Below are 16,636 nucleotides of genomic sequence, written 5' to 3'. Positions count from 1 at the left end.
ATTCACTTTCTGTAATTGTCATAATTAACTCAATGAGGTCTTGATTGATTTGACCTGGGGCTCATTAACTTTAATTGTCATGCATTGGGGGAAAATGAGGCTTTGAAGATTTTATGGATTAAAGTGACTGAAAAACAAAAAAAACACCAAATTTTTTTTTTTATTTCATTAAATGTTTTTTTCATATATATATATATTGTGTATATTATATAGGGAGTGGGGGGGATATGTGTAGGTGTAGGCGTTGTATGGTTTAACGTATAGGCTACTGTGACTTTAAAGGGGTGTTGGTTGGCTGAGAGGTAACAGATAGGTTTAATTTAGTCGCTAAGAACACATCGTGCATCTCGGATCCTCTCTGCCTTTTTAACCACTGTTTGTCTACGTTGCTTTCAAGACCCTTCTCCAAAAAAGCCGTGCGTGTCAGTGGCTGCACCCTGCACCCGGAGCGATGGGAGGTACATTATTATTTTCCTGTTGTGAGCCTATCATCATTTATTTCCGATACTGCAAATCTGATCAACATATTCATCATGTTTTCTCCCGTGACAGAGGCCGAGACGCGTCAGAAACTGCTGCGCAATGTAAAGAAAGAGGTTCGTTGCATTTATTTTTCGTTTCTCGCTCATCACAGTTTATGTTTACTGGCTCTGTAAGCGTAGACAGTGTGTGTGTGTGTGTGTGTGTGTTTCGGGTTTGTGCCACGACTACGCCACAGGCCTGTTTATCATAAAATGTATACATACAATTTATACATTATTAACATGAATAAGAGGAGATGCAATTGGGCTGCCAGTGTAATGGTAGACTGGTGTGTTTTTTGACTGCTGTTGGACTGGCGTAAAGATGATGATGGTGATGATGATGACGATGATGGTGATGATGATGATGACGACAATGATACAGATGATGATGATCATTTTTTATAGGGGGGGCGAAACTACACATTTAAGATGCAGATGCATTTGTTTCTAACCCATGCATAACCTGTTTTCTAATATCCTGGAACAGTCTCTCTCTCTCTCTCTCTCTCTCTCTCTCTGAAGAAATCATTTAATAAACTGACAGCCCTTTAACACACCATCTTTGTATCCAAAACTCAAAGGTGCCACCTTGGCCTCTGTTTCATTAGTGTGTGCTCAAGCCAACCATTAAATGCAAAAAGTCCAACCCAAGCTGGGTGATTTATCCCTGAATTCAGGGCAATTTGAATATTAATCTACATAGAAATTAAAGAGGGCACACCACAGGAACCTTCCAAACTGCTCAGTGACTCTCTCCAGGGAGAGAAAACAGGATGTTTTATTCATTGCTGCGAAAGCCGGGTACTTCCAGGCTTATCGTGTCCGTGCTCCCCCTCACCTGTGACTCATTGCCTCTCAAACATCCATGACTCTAGTGCTACATCCTCCATCCTGCCGCAAGGAGGGGCTTAGCTGTGATATATAGATTTAAAACACAGCATATAAGTAAAATAATGGATTTTTGGCATTTTAATTTCTTTAATACAAAGCAGAATTTTCAGGTTGTTTATTTGTATGTAGAACAGGTACACAAACAATTTTGTGGTCTACAGACATCTCATCTGTAATTTTACAATTCTGGACAATAGAATTCCAATAAACACATAAAATGGTAGAAAATTCTCACCGTAGTTTATGACAGGAGTGTTGTGGTACACTACTCTCTCACTCTGTGGACACAGCAAAGAATCTAACATTAAATTCAGTCAGTTTTGCAGTTAAATGTTGCATTGCTTGTCATCAACCATAAGTACTTCGTAGAACATGACCTTTTCCAAAATGTTAGGGTTCACAAGCAGCCTACATTTGCTAAAGTAAGTAAAATGTCAACCTCGAAAATTGTATTCATTGATGATGATGATGATGAGAGGATTGACAACAAGCGTTTTATACAAAGAAATGGAGGGCAACTTAATCTATTTATTATAAATTAACTTAAAGGGGCAGTCCACCAATTATCCACATCCAATTCATTTTCATAGTCATAAGGAGTGTCTTCTGTGTCTTTGGAAGAGCTTCGTTAAGTCTGAGAAAAATACTCCTGAGGATGTCATCAGGGTTTTCTCAGGTTATCTTGGAGACTGCAAATGTATAGATGAGAGGCTGAATTCTAAACATGATATTAAGATGTGTGTATTCACTCAACAGGGAGGATCCCGAGTTGCATTATGGGAAGTGTTTGGCCGTTAACAAGTTAAAAGTCTAGATTTTTTGCTGCGTTGATTTGATACAATTTTTAAAAAATCAGTTTTTTGCTAGTTATCTGATATCTGTGCCTGGTATGTGCCTTACAATAATAACTTTCTCTAAGGATCAGTCCTAGGTGTGAAGAACCAAATTCCTCTGCAACATCCAGAAAAGTAAAAAACAAAAAAAAGGCTAGAGGCAGAAATTGACTAGTGAGCCAGACAGATGAGTTTACACAATAAATAAATAATTAGATTTTTTTGTTATCCTCATGAATGTGTTGTGGGATTGTACTGCTCTTTCAATGCTCATCATTACCTCTTGTACGATATTCCCGGATTGCTTCCTCTTGTGCTCCTTGTTTTGACTCCCTGTCACCTTAAGTAGCTGTGTCGGACAGATTAAGTCTTCTCTCACCACCTCTCTCTCTTAGGTGAAACAAATTATGGAGGAGGCAGTAACGAGGAAATTTGTGCACGCAGACAGCAGCCACATCATATCCTTCTGTGGTAAATGTATTTTATTACTATTGTGATTGTATTGTACACTAAGCCAGCTTTCGTGGGCAGGATTTTCCAATATTCAAGGTACATAATAAAGGCCTCTTCCATCAGCTTTAATAGTTAACATTAACTTAAGAATGGGTATCATAGGCTACACAAGAGGGGGGTAGATAAACTAAACAAGATAGAGAACTTTTGTGGCATAATTTTGTTTGCTAATTTCAGAAATTATAGTGCAGGACATGGGGTATTAAATGGTCACAGTATTAGCTACAACCCCATTTTCATGTACAGTGCAGAATGATGTTTGACATCAGTTTGTCGAGCCGTCACCTCCTACGAGTTCGTCCTCACAGTGCAAAATGGTCCTTTACAGTCTGTTTGAGCACTGTAAATCCTAACGATTTTTTTTTCATAATGCTATTAGTCATGTCTATTTATATTTAATAAGGTGGATGGATGGATATGTATTAAAGTAGACTAACACCCTTCAAAGGTGTTGATAGGACTGAGGCGTGTGTGATTCACATCCCTCATATCCTAGCAACTGTAGACAGTGTTGGGCAAATTTCTATGTCTATTTCTACACCTGTGCTTGCCTTTCACCTGTTTTTTTATTATTTCTTTTTAAATATTAAGGCTCAAGGCTTTCACAATGGGGAAATTTTAGCTACTGTGTGATATATGAGATCAAAACAAAACTCAAGGACAAATAAAAAGATTCCACCTCGAGGAAACAAAAACAATAAAATCGAATTGAAAAAAAAACTAAATCAAATAAAGTAGTAATATAGTTTGTGTGTGTGTGTGTGTGTTTGTGTGTGTATAGCTGTAGTGGAGGCCTGCATGCTACACGGACTGAAGCGTCGTATTGCAGGTCTGCTGTGCAGTAACAAGGTTGCAGCACTCTTTATGAAGGCGGCAAAAACCTTTTCGCCTGCTGAGGAACTCTGCCACAAGGTCCAGGAACTGGAGCAGCTTATCGAAAACAGGTGAAATAAAATCATTATATGCATTCTTTCTCTACTATATAACTCTCCCCTTTACATTCTACTTTCATGTGCTATGGTGCCTCCTAATGACTCACCCTGTCCTATATGGCTGTCTCATTTGTTGGGTTTTTTTTCCATTTCTTAGCAAGCAGAACAATTCTTCACTGAGTAATGACCGCAGTCTGCAATCCAAGTTGGCCAACCTCCCTCCTCAGGCACTAAAACACCTGTGGATCCGGACTGCACTGATGGAGAAGCTCCTGGACAAGATTGTCCTGTACTTAGTAGAGAACAGCAGGTACTGTTATACATTGTTAAACCCAATTATAAGTTACTGGCTATAGAAGGTTATGTCCTCCATTTCTTATACATTCACGTTTACCAATTCCTTTACTCGATCTCAAAGAACAGCCTGATGGTGTCTGTTTCTTGTATTCTGCAGCTCAACCCCCCCCCCACCCCCCCCGTGAATGTTCTAGAAGTTTTCATCATTTTTGTAATTTATGCAAAACATTTTATTCTTATAAATGTTCTCCTTTTGCACAGGCTGTATGTCAACATCTTATGTTGTTATTTTACAGATATTATGGCATGCAAACAGAAAGTTGGGTTTAATTTCAAAATCCTAAAATGTTCTACATATTTTAAATATTGTTTCCTGCAGTGCCTTCTATGAGAAAGAGGCCATGCTGATGGATCCTGTGGATGGACCAATTCTTGCATCTCTATTGGGTATTTATAAAGTGCAATAACCTACACATCAACAATCAAACCCTTTATTTTGGCCTTACAGTAATAACTTTCAGTTTATATTAATTTTTACAGTTGGCCCTTGTGCTTTGGAGTACACCAAAGTTAAGACTGCAGACCATTTCTGGACAGACCCGTCTGCTGACGAGCTTGTGCAGCGGCATCGCATCCACAGTGGCCACTGTCGGCAGGATTCACCCTCCAGACGGCCTGCCTTGGTTAGATAGCGAAGGGTTTAAATGATTTTAATCAAATAATCATCTATAAACTACTATATGCAATATCAGATGTGTACTACTGTCTCGTTAACCTGTATCAGATCCAGAAGAGACAGTCCAGTGGTAGCATGGATGATCGCCCTCTCATGTGGGTGAGGGACTATGTTGAATCACTGCACCAAAACTCCAGAGCCACACTTCTGTTTGGAAAGAACAATGTCCTGGTGCAGCCGGTACGTGTTTCCAGTATATCCTTCCTTTTTAATACAATAATAATACAATCCTAATACCTGCTTTACGAGAGGCTTGTTTGCTTCTTGTTGCTTGTTTCTGTGTATTGATTTATACCCCAATTATCTAAATAGTATTGAAATCAGACATGTTGTGGTTTGAAAGATGTTACTTGTGTGTGCAGAGAGATGACATGGAGGCCATCCCAGGCTACCTTTCTCTTCATCAAACTGCAGACCTCATGACACTGAAATGGACGCCCAATCAGCTGATGAATGGCAATGTGGGGGAGCTAGATTCTGAGAAAAGGTTAGGCCAACAGACCACAATCTAATAAAATCAAATTCTTGTTTTTGCACTGGTGACTCAATGCCTCCTATTCTCTCATATTTCTTTCAGTGTGTATTGGGATTATGCTATGACAATTCGTTTGGAGGAGATTGTGTATCTCCACTGTCATCAGCAAGGTACACTGATCCTCTCATATTAGGTAACTGAAGTAGGAGTTTTATTTATCTTGTTTTTTACTGTGTTCATTTCTTTAGTAAACAGTGGCGGGACAGTAGTTTTAGTGAGCCAGGATGGGATCCAGAGACCTCCTCTACATTTCCCCAAAGGAGGCCACCTTCTCCAGTTTCTCACCTGCCTGGAGACTGGCCTACTACCTCATGGACAGCTGGACCCACCACTATGGAATCAGAGAGGAAAGGTAAACATGATTACGCACTAATAAAATACTAATGTATCCACTTATATTTTATTTATACATATATATAAATTCAAGCAATCATGCTACATTTACCTACAATTAGACCTGTTATAACAATTCTTCATATACTATTCAGGGTTAGCATAGATGAGTACATTGTATTTTTCATTCACAGGGAAAGGTTTTCCCCAAACTGCGAAAGAGGAGTCCACATGGCTCATGTGATTCAGTATCAGACAAGGAAGATGATGAAGCAACCGATTATGTGTTTCGAATCCTCTTTCCTGGCATTCAGATGGAGTTCAGTAAGTGTCTTCAATCTTCCTCGTCTTCCTCCCTGATCTAATCTAATGAAGCATGATCGGAGATTACATCTACGATTACATTATTCTCTTAATACTGATTTACAGTTTAGACAATTTCACTTTAGATAAATCTGTTTTCCCTAGGCACTTGCTCAATGTACATCTTTCTAATTAATTTCTCTCTAATGTTAAACTGCTACATTTCATATTTTTTTTTCCTGCCTATTCAGTGCCTGTGTGTCCATTTCATATTTAGTCCCGTCGACAATCAGGAGACTTTGCATGGACATACAGTAATTTGTCTGCCACATCTTCATCTCCATCTTCTCACTTGGTTTGTTTTTTCCATGTTTTATTTAAACATTTTTTCTAATTATTTGCAGACATGCACTTTTTATGTCCAAATCAATTGGAATTTCATCTGGTTTTACATACTCATGATGATAGCAGCAATGATAATGGCTATTATGCTGTGCAGTGGCCCTGGAACTGATGGACCAGGGTGTGAACATGTGGCAACCAACACCCAGAAAGTCCTCGTGTTCTTCCTGCTCACAGAATGGCTCTTCTGATGGCTCTCTGCCTAATGGCTGTAATCAGGAAAGGTAAGTATTTCCTAGGGACACAGGCTCAAATCTAAATTCAGTTTAGGCCTATCGGCTAAATTAGCCATTTCCCTTCCCTACCAGGGCTCCCTTAAAACTCCTTTGTGACACCATGAAGTACCAGATAATCTCCCGTGCTTTCTATGGATGTGAGTACAAACAACTGTGTGACTTTAATTCATTGTGGATTCATTTCATTGCTCCGGGTAATATGAAAACTTTTATTTTCTCTCCAGGGCTCGCATACTGCCGTCATCTGTCCACAGTTCGTACCCACCTTTCTGCTCTGGTCAACACCACTATAGTTGATCCTGATGTGCCCAGTGATGCCCGAGGAGGCCTATCTGTGGAGGTCTGGGGCAGGTTCCTCAAGGACAGCTCTGTAAGATTAACAATCTGGTTTTAATTCATTACACTATTAAATAGTTATTGTAAGTAGTTCGTACTGATAAATACCATTCCTAATGTTGTTCAGGCCTACGAGGAAAAGGAGATACACAGGCTTGTGTATTTTGGTGGTGTGGCTCCTTCACTACGCAAAGAAGTGTGGCCCTTCCTGTTGGGACACTACCAGTTCACCATGACTGAGAAATGCCGACTAGAGGTATTTCTATGTGCTGTCACACTGTATAATTCTGAGATCATAAGGTACACATATGCACCACAGGGTATGCAGCGATCTTCGTTTACGCAAGGTTTCTGTGTCAGATTGATGAGCAGATGCGGACCATGTATGAGCAGACTATGAAGGAGTGGCAGGGTTGTGAGGCCATTGTTCGTCAGAGGGAGAGAGAGAAACACGCTGAGGCCATTGCCAGGTGTTCATCTGGAGCCAGTGCGGAAAGAGGACCAGTGCAGCGGGACTCCACCATCAGTACAGATGCAAGTTTGACCTTTTAGAGTAGAACATGCGTAGAACCTTATGTAACCATTGTCACAACTGACAAACCCATTATTAGGAAACTGTTTTTTTGTGTTATGAGGAAACTTCTGAGCAAGTTGGCTGACAGTTGTGCTTTTGGTCTCTTGTGTGATGCTTTTCCCCACTTTAGTCGTCTCTAAGTAGCAGTTCAGATCAACAGAATGCCCACTCACAAAGTGATTCCAGCAGTAGCGCACAGGTAGTTTTTGAGTGTAAACATCACAACAATAATGATCTCTAGTAAAATACCATACCAGTGTTTATTCATGTCTTAGCCCACTTATTTACAACTTATATAGAGTTTACAATTTTTCAAAGCTTACCATAACTTTTTATTTGAGATTGATTTCTCATAACTTATGGTATGCCTTGGAATTTTTTCAGCAATAATGTAAAATATAAATGATTTTTAGCTAATGGGCTAACACATGCAAAAACCACTAGTGTAATCCTTCAACATTTGTCCATTTCATTGCTAAAAGATACAAAATGCATTGCATGTTTACCATTTTCCTTTGGTTACCAGGTATTTGGATCGGTTGAGGCAGTGAATCAGATTGAGACTGAACTCAGGGCTGAGGAAGGAGAAATACAGCACACTTGTCCTCCGAAGGATATCACAACTGGCACTGCAGACACCCCACAGCTTCCCTCCTGCAACCCCTCATCCCCATCAAATCAACATCCCGGGCCAGAAAACAGCCCTCCTGCAACAGAGTCAGCTGTTGGATCTACCACCTCTCATCAGTCAGTGGAAGCATCAGAAGTCTTAAATGAGAAAACCACAACTGAGCCAGGAGGGGAGGATGTAATTCATCCAGTAGCAAAGGACAAGGATTCAGAGACAAAGATGGAAACAGTTTCAGAAAGTGAGGTGGTTAAGGACTGTGAAATCACTAAGTCACAAGAGACATCTGAACCTGACAAAAAACCTGAAGTAGAAGAAAACGATATAACAACAAATGAGCAATCTGCATATTTAAAAGCAGTAGACACAAATATGAATTTAAGATCTGTTCCAGAGAAAACTAATGTTCTAAAGCTAGAAACAGAGATTCATAACGAATATTTCCAAGCACCTCCACTTGGGCAGACCTTGACTTTTCAAGCACACAAGAGCAAATCTGATCTGGAAGTGGAGCCAGTATGTCCACCCACAGCCGGAAAAGATACTAATTCACCAAGTGAAATAAAGCCAGAGATTTCTGAAAAACCTGAAACAACCCATTCACAAATGTCAAAGGCCTGCACTACAGAGTCAGAAAGAAAGGACACTGTAGCAACCGTTTGTGACTTGGCTGAAACCAAAAAAGCTGCAGAACTTCCATTTGAGAAACCTGGTTCAAATTCACCCGTCAGACAAGTACTGAACGCTCTTCAGTCAGCGTCAAGGGGGAGCCTTTCATTGTCGTCCCACTCTCGGCAGTCCCCAGACACGGCAGATTCAGATGACTCTCCTTCTGCCCTGGAAATGGAGGACATTCCTGCAGGGATAACATGTGTGACCTCTGAGGAAATCAAGGCCAGGCCTTTGGCAGGTCTTGCTGCACCACCCGTCTCCTTTGCACAAAGAGAGAAAATGGCATCAGAAGAACTTGTCCTAGATCACCATCTGGACACAGCTTATAACACCAGTCCTGAGGGCACCGACCTGGGCCTTTCTGAAGAGGAGCCTGAGATGGAAAATGTGCTCACTGAAACAGAGTCTGCAGATGTGGGAGGAGACGCCAAAGACAACGAATCCTCAGAAGAACAAACTTATTCTGTAAGCAGTGCACATGATATTCAAACATTCCTCTTCATTTAATCATAAGCATGCAATAACGTAAGTCCTTATTGTCTTTGTAGCGAGAAACACTGGACATGTACTTGATCAATTTACATCGCATTGACAAAGATGTCAGACGTTGTGACAGAGCATATTGGTACTTCACTCCTGAGAACCTGGACAAGCTGCGTAACATCATGTACAGGTACATATGTCACCGTGCTGAATATCTCTGAAGTTCGTCTCAACCCAAGACAAAAAAAACCTAAAAAATCTGTTTGTGTTTACAGTTACGTGTGGCAGCATTTAGATACAGGTTACGTCCAGGGCATGTGTGATCTGCTGGCCCCCCTACTGGTTATTCTGGACGACGGTCAGTGAAACTTTTTTGGCACAGCGACTTTATTCAGGTATATGTACGTTTTGCTGCCTAAAGTAACCTGTACACGTGCTGTTGTCGTCCTGTTGTGTGTGTGTGTGTTGGTGTGTGGTGTGTTGTGTGTGTGGGTGGTGTTGTGTGTGTGTGTGTGTGTGTGGTGTGGTGTGTGTGTGGTTTGTGTGGTGTGTGTGGTGTGTGTGGTGGTGCTGTGTGGTGGTGTGTGTGTGTTTCCCAGAGGTCATGGCATTTAGCTGCTTCACTGAACTGATGAAGAGGATGAACCAGAATTTTCCTCATGGAGGTGCCATGGACTCTCACTTTGCCAATATGCGTTCTCTTATCCAGGTATGTACATGTGTGCACAAACAAATGTATGCATGCATGCAAAAAGATATATAGACTATAGAGTAATGATGATGATATTTTGTCTTTATACTAATAGATCCTGGACTCTGAGCTATTTGAACTGATGCAGCAGAATGGAGATTATACTCACTTCTACTTCTGTTATCGTTGGTTTCTGCTTGACTTCAAAAGAGGTGACAGGAAACGCAGGCGCCGTGATATTTGCTTGAATCAGCCATTAAAGAGAACTTAGCATTTTACATAACATGATACCGAATGTAATCTGATTGCTTTCTGTTTTTCTGCACAGAAATGGTGTACGATGATGTGTTCTCCTTGTGGGAAACGATCTGGGCAGCCAAGTACACTTCCTCTGAGCACTTTGTGCTCTTCGTTGCTCTGGCACTTGTGGAGATGTATAGAGATATCATCCTAGAAAATAACATGGACTTCACAGACATCATCAAGTTCTTTAATGGTAAGATGCCATAAGAGAAATACAAACGCTACAATATGGGGGAAACAGTGTTGTAAAACAATTGTCAGTTGATTAAGATGATATTTCAGCTATGATAATAGAGAATACTTTCAAATTATATAAAAAAAATGTAATATGAAATTTAAAGATAAAATGGTTGAGTTTACTCATTCAGTATTAAAGAAAAAATTAACTGTTAGTTTGATTATTACTAAGCGATTTACTTGTGATTTTTCACATTCTCCTCTCAGAAATGGCAGAGCGACACAACGTCCCGCAGGTCCTGATGATGGCTCGAGACTTGGTCCACAAAGTGCAGACACTCATAGAAAACAAGTGATGCAGGATGCTGCTGTTCTGCCGCTGCTGCTCTCATATTTCTCTGTGCTAAATTGTTTCAAGATACTGACACAACCACATAATAGTCATTTATTCAGGAGGACAGGAATCAATGTTAATTAAAAGCAGTGATTGGTAATTACTGAAAAGACAACTGGTCATTAAAACTGCTAGTTATTCTAAGATAGTTGTGTAACAACTTCTTTCCGGTTGCTCCTCTCTGTATTCGGGAGATGCAACTATTGCCAGTCAATTTATTTTGAAGGTGTTATTGTTCACCTAGTGAATGTACCCTTGTTGAAACTGCTTCAGGATGTTATTTATTTTGCCTTAAATTTTGCTATTTTTTCAGGGATGTTAAAGCAACCAAATTCTTCACTGTATTGTTACATATTCTACCAGGTTAATTTTGTTCAGTTACTCCTACTATACATATTGTGACACACTTGAATATATTTTCAGTATTATTATTTCGCTGAAATTGTAGCTACCACGATTACACATCTTGTGATGCACTTGAATATATTTTCAGTAATAATATCTGGCATTATTAGATGATTTGGTACATTAGAGGAGGTTTTGTCCTAAGTAGCATGTGTGGCTTGCTTCTTAATAGCCATTTTGAGGACCATTTACTGTCTTCTCTGAGGCTTGTGGCCCCCTTCCTGTGTTTGCCTCTGGTGCACACAAGCTTGCAGGATATCCAGGCCGAACCTGTCAACTCTGTGCATGATTGCACATAGTTTGCATATACCATATCATCCTTTCCTTTGGTACCCAACCAAGTTCTCATACTGTGTGCTCCTTCTATCTCTGACCTCCTCTTTGCATTGATAAAGGTGTGATTTAGTCTGCTTAATTTCATCCTTTGCCCCCTCTGCTGGGTTTTATGTCGGTGCATACCAATGCTTCTCTGGAAGCAGCTCGTCCAAATGGTTAATGCAGTACATTCTTCTTTCCTTAAATAACACAATGCTGCTCAGGCTGAAGAATTAAGCTGCTGGGTCTCACGACATTAAGACAGTACAGTGCTAACAGATTCTACTTCCTTGCAGCATTGGTAAACTCACAGGGGAGTGCAGTGAAAGCAGCATGCTTCCTTTGCACGTCCCTCTTTCACTGTCACCTTGAAATCAGTTTGATGGTTTTCTGCCTCCGTCTTGCCCGGCCAATCTCGGTTGCCTTGTCTTTGACACACAAGTTAATTGTTTTTATATGGCCAAACTTTTGGCAGCAAGTCTTACAATAATTGTTGATATTTTCTGGAGTATTGTGTGCATTTCTCTTCATTATTTCCTCAAGATTCCCATGTTCAAACTAGTTGAAAAGAAGCTCTGTTTTCCAACCACTTAACCTCTCATTTAAGCCAGTATCACATTCATGGATTCAATCTGGTTCGTCCTATTTCTTATTGGACACCTTTCCTTACTTATATTTTCTTTCCTGTAAAGCTAGTGTGTACCTCCTTCCTTCATTCATTTGAAAGAGCAGTCACTTTGTGCTCAGCCTGCTAAATTTTATCTGGTGCCCTCCGGGACCTTGGGGGACACTTTCTTTTTGCCCAGATATACTACTGCACACCTCTTAGCTCAAACTATTTACATGGCTAAATACCAGCATAAATTGTATGTCAGAAAATGTGATTTATCGGTGCCACACGCAAAATAGCCAAAACACACCCATGTTCGGTTCACTGTGGCTTAAATTCCAGTATTCCAGTGTTTTGATATCACTGCTAATGTGTCTCCATATGATCTTCTAAAAAAAATTATCTAAAGTATTGCTGTGTGTGTATTGCTGTTTGTTGTCAGAAGATTAACTGTATACAATGTGTTACAGTAAAGAAACTAAGCTAGTACATATTTATTAAATGCAATACAATGTCTGTATATGGGCTTTATCTGATTATAATGAACTGAAAGATAAAAATATGCCATTGGAAATATATTTTTATTTTTTTCTGTCTTCTCAAATTGTCACCTGGTATAATTCATTTATTGCGTATTAAAAAGTTATATTTTGCATTCCATGTGCCTGATTGATTGACACCTTCAAACCTGACACTCATAATGTACTAAATATATACAGTTGCGCACCTAAATTCTAGTTATATGTAAGACTATAGAGATATATCCACACAAGTCTGACAAGTAAAGCAAACACATTGAATTTCTTTGCCTTCTACATCATGTCTTATATTTCTGTAGTTAGTGCCACTTTTGGTGCACTTGGAGTGACAAATTCACAGTCCTCACACTGTGCATGAATTCCAAAGTTCATCTGAAGTTAAGACAATTGAGTTTTTCAATTTTACATTAGTTCAACGAGACCCTGATACTAGCCTTGCCTGAACTTAGAACATTTTTAATGTTACATTTGGAAATGTTACAGTAGTGCTGTTCTGAAACAAAACAAAAAATTAAACCTATCCGCTACTTTGAACTGAGAGCTTGGACCAGTGACATTTCACCATCCACTACTTGTTAATAGCAGTGGCAACATTCACACAAGAGGGTTACGTTTCAACCACACTATACAGTATCTTAGATCAAGTTTGAATAGGCTACATTTCAGGATATACTGCATGTTCACAAACCAGTGTGGCATGTTTGACAACCTTCTGCTCTAGTAATGTACCTGTCTTGCTTTCATTGAATTTACAGTAAAATCTTTGCTTATTTTAAAATATAAATGAGCTTTTTCCATAGAGGACATTTTTTTACACGCCACTGTCATAGGTGTCAATGATAAAATGAATAATATCTGCTTCATCCTTTTGGAAAGTTCACTTCTATGAATATAGTAACGATCTATTAAAAACAAGTTTTAGAACGAGGAATGAAACAGTAGTCACAGTAAAAGTTTGCATTTTATTGATAAAGAAAACAAAAACAAAAACAACACTAGAGATGCATACAAATTAAAGTCCACCTACAGGCCACCTCGGTCAGAGGTTCACACATTAAAAAAATAATCTGACAGGTGAGGCTCACAGTCAACATGTGTCACTACTCTAAAAGGCCCACTAATTTAATTCAATTGTTTTGAATCAGAAGAGGATATCGATAATCTTCACAGGTTCTTAGATTGGCAAAAAATTCATTAAAGCTACAGAAATTTGACACACAAAAAGGAAAATTTTGTCCGAAATTTTAAGAGGCAGTATGACCTTTAACCTGATAGCTGCAGAATTGCGTAATTTGTTTTGGACAATATAACATTACGTGTGTGTACTGGTTTCCGGTCAAGGTTTGACATCACAACCCAGGATTTCTTTATAAAAGAAACCTCCAATATGTTATACAATGATCAAATACGTTTACCTCGCTAAGAAAAAAAACGAAACAACAATCCCGCTTCCAAATAACACATATGGGTCTTTCATGCGCAAAGAAAAAACATCTTTAAGGCTGTGGGGAGGAGCAGGGTGTGTTCAGGCGATCCTGACCATGGAATGTATTGTAGCAAGAAATGTATCCTATGAGGAGGCCTGGGGTTAAAAAATAAAATAAAAAGCAGAATTACAAAACCTTTTTCCTCCATTCCTCTATAAATGATGGGTCTTTCTACCGGTAATGGCGCGGCGGTGGGCTATGGTGCTGTGGAGGGTGCCTCCTGGGGGGTGGACTATGCCGCGACATGGCATGGCGTGGAGGTGACTGGTAGCGCGGAGGGGGGGATCCTCTGTTATGGTAAGGAGGTGAATAGCGACCTCTTGATCTGGAGCGGGAACGCGACCGACCCCAGTTGGGGGTGCCCCTCTCTTCAAAGACGCGGATGTAAGCAGTCTCGCCCTACAAGAAAAAGGGGGGGAAAAAAAACATGACGTTTATTCCTTTACCCGTATAAAGAGTAAGGGACAATTAAATCCCATCAGCACTGGAACTCACTTGATGTGAGCGGAACTCGGTCCGATCCAGTCTGCGCAATGCGTACTCCATGTCTTCTCTACGGAGAAATTCCACCACACCCTCTCCGTCACGCTGCACATCTGCAAAACAAACGTCTCCTGCCTCACGCATGTGATCCTTCAGATCCTGCCAGCTCCCAGTTGGAGGTAACCCTGGAATTGGAAAAACACAAATGTGATGGAGACAAAAACTTACTTCCTTGCTTTAAATCAACTGGCACTTTAAACCTCAAAGCATTGCTAGGACAGGAGGTATTTTTTGAGGCAAACAACACCTTAATTAATTGGTTTTATGAAATCTGAGCCAACAGCGATTGAAATTTAATAGCTAGATGTAAATGGACGGAGAAGTGGGAAGAGATTGGATTTGCATGCACTTACTGTAAATTTGTATAGGAATGTTTTCTCTTAAAAGGTAACTACAATATTCTGCACACAGTGGAAGCTCCTGGATAATATCATAATACTACAGAATTACTTTACAGCCACCTTTGACCTCATTCCTCACAAATCACAATTGTCTATCATTGTAATTGTCTATCAGGTATCTGAGCTTCATGGGATGTTGTTATGGAGAAGATGCCACACACAGCCTTGATATTAATTCTAGCATAATAAAATGCTTGATAGTTGCCATTGTAAATAAAAAAAACACTGCATCATAGTGACTGAACTGTTCACCAACTGATACACACGACCCAAAATTGAATTCAACAACAACCCAAAGATATTCTTTGTAATTACTATTAGCTGATTGTTTCTTATGGCAATACTCTACGGGACTTGGAGTGTTTAGGTGCACTGTCTTTCATTGTTAACTTTTTCCTCCAACACACTAAATTATTGTTACTACTGAAAAACTAACTCAGATATTTATTTCAATCCCAGGGTTGGAAATGCTCAAATGGACAGCCACCTTAACTCTCAAAAGAGAAAATGAAAAAGAATTTTACATATGGACCTACTGTAGCCACTTCTCCAATAATCCTTTGTATGGTACGCTGACTGATAGTTAAGGAAACCTCCCCAAATTCCACAGGGGACGGCCCCGACGACAATTATTATTATCGTCATTATAAAGCCGTGCCCGTTGGAATTTCAGGGTAAGCCTTGCAGATAAAAAAAAGACAATGTACTTGTAGTTATTGGGTAAATGTTTCAGAGAATGCCAATATTTTTAGACCAGAACCCCAGAGGATTTTATTTCCAGAAATCTGCACTAATATGACCGGTCAAGTCAGGCAAGTATATAAACCTTAGACTTTAAGGGGGTTGGTCTTGGATAATCAGTCGTGCTTGTATAAACATGCCTGTATAAACATGAAATAAAATGTAGCACACAACAGATAATGATATACAATGACAAAATTACACCTACCAGTCACTACAGTCGGTGTTTGGGATTATGCAGCCAACATGACCGGTTTCAGTTTAATGTTTTGTTTTTCATGACTTAAGGAGCTGACTTGACCTCATCCACTTAGTCCCCTTGACCTCCAGTCCGCCATGAGAGAGAGAAACATATCTGCCTACGACTCATGACGTCCTCTACTAGTCCCTTTGTCCTCCAGTCCACCACGAGAGAGGAAGAGAGAAACATATCTGCCTACGACTCATGACGTCCTCTACTAGTCCCTTTGTCCTCCAGTCCGCCATGACAGAGAGAGAAACGTATCTGCCTACGACTCATGATGTCCAACTACTAGTCTCCTTGTCCTCCAAATCCGCCATGAGAGTGTGAGAGAGAAACATATCTGCCTACGACTCTTACGTCCACCATCCTACCAATCCCCTTGACCTCCAGGATGGCGTGAAAGAGAGAAAAATATTAACTGGCTATGACTCATGACGTCCACCTACCAGTCACTATGACCCGGAATTCAGATCTTCGAGTTGGGGGTCCAAACCGTCCCCTAGGTCCTCCTCCTCCTCCACCTCCTCCTCCACCACCACCTCCTCCTCCTCCTCCACC

At 40.1% G+C, this 16,636-nt stretch overlaps 2 protein-coding genes across 2 annotated transcripts in view; one reads left to right on the top strand and one right to left on the bottom strand.

The window, feature by feature from the left end:
• The first annotated feature begins 533 nt into the window (after positions 1-533).
• Positions 534-12,731, top strand: sgsm1b (small G protein signaling modulator 1b). The gene is made up of 24 exons (XM_035667394.1): positions 534-596; positions 2,644-2,719; positions 3,543-3,705; positions 3,851-4,003; positions 4,370-4,437; positions 4,531-4,673; positions 4,775-4,906; positions 5,089-5,213; positions 5,304-5,371; positions 5,450-5,613; positions 5,789-5,918; positions 6,397-6,523; positions 6,608-6,672; positions 6,760-6,905; positions 6,999-7,127; positions 7,232-7,405; positions 7,576-7,644; positions 7,972-9,210; positions 9,294-9,418; positions 9,504-9,586; positions 9,828-9,937; positions 10,035-10,131; positions 10,248-10,415; positions 10,667-12,731. The coding sequence occupies exons 1-24, from the start codon at positions 534-536 to the stop codon at positions 10,753-10,755; spliced, it is 3,906 nt and encodes a 1,301-aa protein (XP_035523287.1). The 3' UTR covers positions 10,756-12,731.
• Positions 12,732-13,610: 879 nt separating this feature from the next.
• The window catches only part of srsf9 (serine and arginine rich splicing factor 9), a 5,280-nt gene continuing 2,254 nt past the window's right edge, over positions 13,611-16,636 (bottom strand). The window contains exons 4-6 of the mRNA XM_035668111.1: positions 16,525-16,620; positions 14,645-14,817; positions 13,611-14,548 (exon numbers count right to left, since the gene is read on the bottom strand). Coding sequence (XP_035524004.1) covers positions 14,321-14,548; positions 14,645-14,817; positions 16,525-16,620 — 497 coding nt within the window. The 3' untranslated portion in view covers positions 13,611-14,320. The remainder of the gene's footprint in view (positions 14,549-14,644; positions 14,818-16,524; positions 16,621-16,636) is intronic.

Source organism: Morone saxatilis, unplaced genomic scaffold (assembly GCF_004916995.1).
Source record: "Morone saxatilis isolate NCDOM2014 unplaced genomic scaffold, NCSU_SB_2.0 Contig21, whole genome shotgun sequence".
NCBI classification, from domain to species: domain Eukaryota; kingdom Metazoa; phylum Chordata; class Actinopteri; family Moronidae; genus Morone; species Morone saxatilis.
Note: the sequence above shows the minus strand (reverse complement) of the source record. Positions and strands in the feature narration are given on the sequence as shown.